We start from the raw sequence: 6,220 nt of genomic DNA on the forward strand, positions 1-6,220 counted from the left end.
CCGTTTACACTTGACACGGTTGAGTTTGATGGACGGAAATTACCACCAATCGAACGCTCGAAGCTCTCGGGAGAACGCGCTGGGCGGGACTACAGGCTGCGTCACTCTGTTTCTCCAGTGTTGAATACAAATATTTCGATGAAAAAATTATTAATCTCTACATATAATATACGCAATATAATTTATAACTAATATAATACACACACACACACACACACACATATATATATATATATATATATATATATATATATATATATATATATATATATATATATATATATATATATATATATATAGGCTATTTTCAGAAGACGAATAAACCTATACAGGGCATTAACAAGAGTCCTACTACTCACAATCTTAATTGGGCGATTGTACAAAGGGGGAAATGCTGGACTTTTATGAAGACGTGAAGAAACTGAGGTCCTCCTGTAGGGGGAGACATCAAGCTCCTAGTCCAAAATGCCCAGCTTGGATTGTCTGGAAGTGAGTCGGTGCATTCGGTTCAGAGTCGATTCTCTTACCACTGTCTAATTGTCTCATTGACGCTTCCCTTCCAAACCCTAAAAAGTTGTAGATTTCGACAGTATTTTTTTTTTTAAACTGTTAAGCTTTACCTCGTGATTATCAAAAGAACAGTATACTGGATATTTATAAATCTATTCAAATAAAAAAAGCAACTATTATGTGGCACTCAATCTCAATGGCTTGTCAAAAAACTGCACAGCTTTATTTGCTAGCGATTGGACTAAACAACATAACTTTTTTTTGCTAGAAATAGGATTACACATCGTAACTTAACTTTCCAGCTAAAGGACCATACAGTATAACTTAATTTGCTAACTATTAAACTACAGAACACGTCACAGTTTTATTTACTAATCATAAGATGAGAAACTTGCTGCTACATTATGCTCAGAAATGTTTCAGGCCTAATTTTGTGCACATGAATGAGATCAGGTGAAAACTCATTGAGGTACATTTCTTTGTACATGTAAAACTCATTAGGTGGTGCTCATTTTCATGCTCAAGTGGGTAAGATTATAGTCTTAGTGGTATAAAGGATAACAAATAAGAGCAACTCTATAAAGCAAAATATCTGCTGAAATGCCTGACCATTGCACAGCCTTGTGACACTTTTTTGTTTCTGCAGCATTTTCACGCTATTTTGCAGTGAGACTTGTTCCCAACAGTGTGTTTGAAGCAACTCCCAACATCCAGATTTTTGTTATTAACAGTTATTAGTTTCCTTATAGTACTGTTAATTACTGGATGGAATGCACAGTCTTTGAGTCCATCATAGGTTCCAATAGAACACATGTTTATTATTATTATTTATATCACAGTGAAGTCATTTTGCTGTAGCTATGTGCACTTTTTTAATAGAACTTAACATTATAGATAATACTAACTGAACTTTACTTATATCTATGTGAGAAACATAATTCAAGAAATTACCATATACAAGCAAGAACAATTAGATGTACAATATAATGTACAATTGTACATTATACATTAGAAAATTGACAAAGTCCTGGACAAAAAGCCAACATTTTTCTCCTTTTGTGGTCAAAAGTCTGGATATACATTTATGCAGGCTACCTTTTCAAGTGAATTCATATCCATTGCATAAATATTTAATAAATACCTACTTGAGGATTTATGTAAGCTTTAAAACCATGATGACATAGCTTTTATTAATTTATATGGCTTTGTTTTTGCTAATTATGAAAGTGGAACATGTCATCTTAACTATCTGGAGATTTATTTACTGTACAGTATGTACATTTATAGGAGCATAAAATTAAATGCTGTTCAGATAAATAATTTTTTTTTTCCAAATATATTTTACTATGTAGTGCCAGTCAAATATAAATTTACTTTGTATTAATTGCCAAAACCAGGTGTTAATCAGTATAACATGAACACTGTTTCTAACGTTGATAAGCAGCAGATTATATTTTTGAATGTCCATGTGCATTGTATCTTCTTCTGCTATAAATATTGTATGCCTTCTTTTAACTCAAAGTGTCAGGAATATTCCGAATGATAATTAGGCATGGCTTTCTTTTCTCTCCTTCAGTACTACTGAGTGCTGACATTCATTAACCTAATAAAATAATTATGCACATTTTATTTTTTCCATGCACTGGGTGATTATAATTGGTGGTAGGAAAGACTCTATCATCCAAGTACCCTATGAACACTTAAGCAACTGTTATTAATATGTTAATCACTAAATTAATTTATGGGTTATATTTTTTAGTGTTAAAACTTGTATGTCTATTAAGTAATGAAATTATAATCAACACACTGTGTGACAACACATAACTTTGTATTTGGGTAGATAACAATGTTTTCAGCCATTAATACTCCTAATATATAATGTTCTAATTTTCTAAGATCTAATATTGGGCAAGCAAACACATCTCATTGCCCTGATATCTCTTAATTGCTTTATGATGATGTCACTTGTTCTGGTCCGATACATAACCGTGAGGGGAGATGTCTCCTGTGAGGTGCAGTGTAAACTGGAATCAAACACATTCTGTTTAAAAGTTCTGTTTTCAATACAAGTGAAATGTACGTGTCAAATAGTTTTAAGTACAGATACCTTTTGTCATTGTCCAAATGCTTATCCTTTGCTTTCTGATCAGCCAGAAAAGGATTTGCATTTTCCGTCATGCACAAACCCCTGTGAAATACAGTAGATATACTGCTCAATATAACAAAAACTTACATATATATCTGATTAAAACTATTACACCACCTTAGCTACCTGCAGAAGCTGATGTTAAATGCTGTTGGCTGCAGTATCCATTGACCCAGTTCAGTCTTATGTATGTCAACCAGACGTTCATAAAGTTTGCATGCTGTGTCATTTGTGCTTCTCTGCTCTCTGAGATGTGAATTCTGTTTAATCTGATAAGTGCTTTCTCTGCAGTACTGCTTCTGCCTGCGCTTGAAGATCTGCCACTCTGAAGTTTTCACCTTGTAGGTGACCAGAAGAGGCTGACTCAGGGAGCTTGTGTTTAAGCAGTACAAGCTCTGCGTTAGGGCCTCATGGAGCACCAAGCTGCCACTTTCATCCCTGAAGCGCAGCTGGAAGCCAAGTATGTGTGGTCCATGGGCATGATGAGGGAGAGCTGCTGTCACATTGAACACATCATATCTTGATAGGGGAAGTTCATCCAGAGTGAGCAGGTGCTCAGTTAAAGGGCCACTTATGCTCAGGTTTCCGGTTTCGAATGAGAGACTGTGTACAGACACTGTTACTGTGAGTGGCTCAGTGTGTAAGGTTTTTCTCAGTAAAATCAGCTCGGCAACAGTCATAGAGGGCTGTAAGTATGACAAGTTAAACCAGATCCAACCAGGGTTGCTATATTTTGTGCCTAATTAGAAAACAATTGAATAAGAATTGATGGCATAGCTTTTAAAATGTCACTATTCACATATGCTAAAAATAATTAGTTGGTAGTAAAATTGCTTGTACTAAAGAGTATGTCTTACCTTGTATACTACGGAAACTCTGTACCAGAGTCCCATCTGGGTCGCTTTTCTGCTTCGATTCTTGTGTGCTCAGTAGGTGGTAAATTTGCTTCATATACGGATGTGGCTTTTCTTGTTGAGGGATCGACAGTTTGTTGATGTGAAGCATCTCCAAAATGGCCTTGCTAAGATCACTGTTTTCAAAATCTTCAGGAAGATTCTCTTCAAACTTCAAGCCAATGGCAGCATTTAAGGTTATTAGTACATACAAAAAGCATAACAACTCCATGTTGAAAGCCTTAAGACAGATAAAAACAAGATTCCTGGACTGTACCTCAGAGATAAGATCACAGTAGAAAAGCTGAACCTCATTTGCTAATTGGGTGTGGGAAGGATTCACGAAAAGCACAGCACACAGCCAAACAAGAGAGAAAGCAATTACTGCTCACACTGAAAATGCCTGGAATGTTACAGTCCATTTGACACACATTGTGTCTGTGCTGTTTCTGGCACCAGAGCAAAGCAACAAGGCTTGTTTTGGTTTGGGGGATGATCACTTTTTTGTGTATTCAAGGACTCTTTTCAACTTCCTGAACATTTTTTAACAAACTTGTCTTTTTGACAATGGTTTGTAACAAGTACAGATACTTAACATTTGCATGTGGAAATCATGCTTTTTCTTAAGTAATATGTTTTCATGTACGATTGTTTTATGTGGTTGTTTATGAATCTACTGCGCGTTCATGGTGTCCTGGGTTTTATCTTGTCAGTTTGTAGACTTTTTGTATGTGTGGTTTTCAATAAAGATAAGTGAACTGGCAACTCTAAATTGTACATATTGTTAGATTGTAATTCCATGCAATAGACCTTGTTTCCATCTAGAGTGTATACAAACCCTGTCTTACAAACAGTGCCTGTCTGGGGTAGACTCAGAGTTCACCACCAGTTAGTTATTTTCTGAGGCCACATGTTTAAAAAGAAGATGTCAGTTTTGATTAATTTAGTTGCAGCTATCAATTATTTTAGTAATTGTGTATTCTACTGCTTATTCCATTGATTAATCAAGTAATTATATAAGAAGTCCTTTTTTTTTATTAAAGATCAGTACTAAACATATAAGAGAAAATATGTCAACTCTCTTAAATTGAACAAGTAATCTGTTTCCTTTCTTAGAAAAATTTAAATTTTTATTTCTGAAATTGCATACAAGAATATCTGTGAAAATGAAACCCATTTAGTGCATTTAATTGCATATTACATCAAAATGCAACTACAAATATACAAATAAAATAATTATTAATTAAAATAGAAAAATTATTTTAAGTTACTCAAAAAAGTATAGTGTATAGTGTTTTCTTTATATTTCCATCATGAAGATATCCGGCTTCTCATTCTGGAGAACTCCATAGCAAGTGTCATACTGGGCCGACCCTGGCTGGCAGAACACTCCCCCAAGTGCTCATGGAACCCTGTGTGACATCCTCGAGTGGAGCCCCCGGTGCAGGGATCAGTGTGTGCATCACCTACCCCGTCCACGGCCTAACCCGATTCCCCTAGCGGTGGAGAGCCCTACAAAATCCCTGGAGGTGGAGATTCCCCCTAACTAACAATCATTTGCGGACGTTTTTAGTGAGCAGGCAGCGACCCGCCTGCACCCCCACCGCCCTTGGGACTGCGCCATAGACCTGGTGCCAGGTGCTAAACTACCTAAATGACGGGTCTATGTGCTGTCTGTTCCAGAGCGCGCAGCTATGGAGGATTACATTCAGCAGGCTCTCCGGCAGGGCTTCATCGCTTCATCCTCTTCCCCAGCCGTCTGCAGGTTCTTCTTTGTATAGAAGAAGGGGGGCATAGACTATCGGAACCTACACACCCAGATCGCTTCCTGGGGTACGCCTGTTCATCCAGGGCTTCAGTTTGGTCACCGCCCCGCTCACCTCTCTGCTGAAGGGGAAGGTCAAGACCATTACGTGGACCCTAGAGGCTGAGGAGGCCTTCCAGGAGCTGAAGAGGAGATTCAGTGTCTCCCCCGTCCTACGACACCTCTCATTTATCGTGGAGGTAGATGCCTCCTCCACCGGTGCAGGGGCCACCTTGTCCCAACAGTCGGGGACTCCACCACAGCTCCGGCCCTGCGCCTTCTTCTCGAGGAAGTTTTTCCCGCGTAACAGAATTACAACATTGGGAACCAGGAACCCCATAGCCATCAAACTGTCCCCCTGCCTATCCCGCAACGGCTGTGGTCACTCCTGGGGATTGACTTCATCACGATCTGCCCTGTTCGGATGGTAACACCTGCATCCTCGTGGCCGTGGACCGCTTTTCTAAGGCCTGCAAGCTGGCCCCTCTCCGTGGCCTGCCCACAGCTCTAGAGACTGCTGAGGCGTTGTTCCATCACGCCTTGCAAGATACAGGAGCTCAGAAGCTACCTTCGGTCGTACTGCAACCAGGACCAACCTAGCTGGAACCGTTTTCTCCCCTGGGCTGAGTACACACAGACCTCCCTGTGCCAGGATGCCACCGGTCTAACCCCGTTCCAGTGCGTGCTGGACTTCCAGTCACCTTTGTTTCCCTGGATGGACGAGCCCTCCAACATTCCCACGGTGGACTACTGGTTCCGGGAAAGCGTGCGTGTGTGGGAGTCAGCCCACACACAGCTCTGACGTGCCCTCAGAACCAACAGGAGGTTTGCGGACCATTGGAGAACCAACCAGAGGATTAGGTCTGG

The 6,220-nt window shown here is 39.5% G+C and overlaps 2 protein-coding genes across 5 annotated transcripts in view; one reads left to right on the forward strand and one right to left on the reverse strand.

Annotated features, from left to right (window-relative positions):
• The window catches only part of rap1gds1 (RAP1, GTP-GDP dissociation stimulator 1), a 55,234-nt gene extending 55,013 nt beyond the window's left edge, over nt 1–221 (forward strand). Inside the window, exon 16 of the mRNA XM_046850808.1 lies at nt 199–221. The gene's annotated coding sequence lies outside the window, so the exon portion shown is untranslated. The remainder of the gene's footprint in view (nt 1–198) is intronic.
• On the reverse strand, nt 36–4,258 carry LOC124386830 (bone morphogenetic protein 2). Of its 4 annotated transcripts, none has more exons than XR_006926026.1 (5): nt 3,514–4,258; nt 2,783–3,395; nt 2,618–2,698; nt 360–566; nt 36–106 (listed from the first exon to the last, which is right to left on the reverse strand). XR_006926026.1 is itself a non-coding variant. In XM_046850812.1 (5 exons), the coding sequence occupies exons 2-5, from the start codon at nt 3,659–3,661 to the stop codon at nt 2,402–2,404; spliced, it is 975 nt and encodes a 324-aa protein (XP_046706768.1). In that variant the 5' UTR covers nt 3,662–3,721; nt 3,827–4,256; the 3' UTR covers nt 1,304–2,401. The 4 variants fall into 4 exon arrangements, 3 of the variants coding, with proteins under 3 accessions (XP_046706768.1, XP_046706767.1, XP_046706766.1); XM_046850812.1 differs by lacking the exons at nt 36–106; nt 360–566 and adding an exon at nt 1,304–2,534 and having other exon boundaries at nt 3,514–3,721; nt 3,827–4,256; XM_046850811.1 differs by lacking the exons at nt 36–106; nt 360–566 and adding an exon at nt 1,304–2,515 and having other exon boundaries at nt 3,514–4,257.
• Between the last annotated feature and the right edge of the window lie 1,962 nt (nt 4,259–6,220).

Source organism: Silurus meridionalis, chromosome 6 (genome assembly GCF_014805685.1).
Source record: "Silurus meridionalis isolate SWU-2019-XX chromosome 6, ASM1480568v1, whole genome shotgun sequence".
In the NCBI taxonomy this organism is placed as follows: Eukaryota; Metazoa; Chordata; class Actinopteri; order Siluriformes; family Siluridae; genus Silurus; species Silurus meridionalis.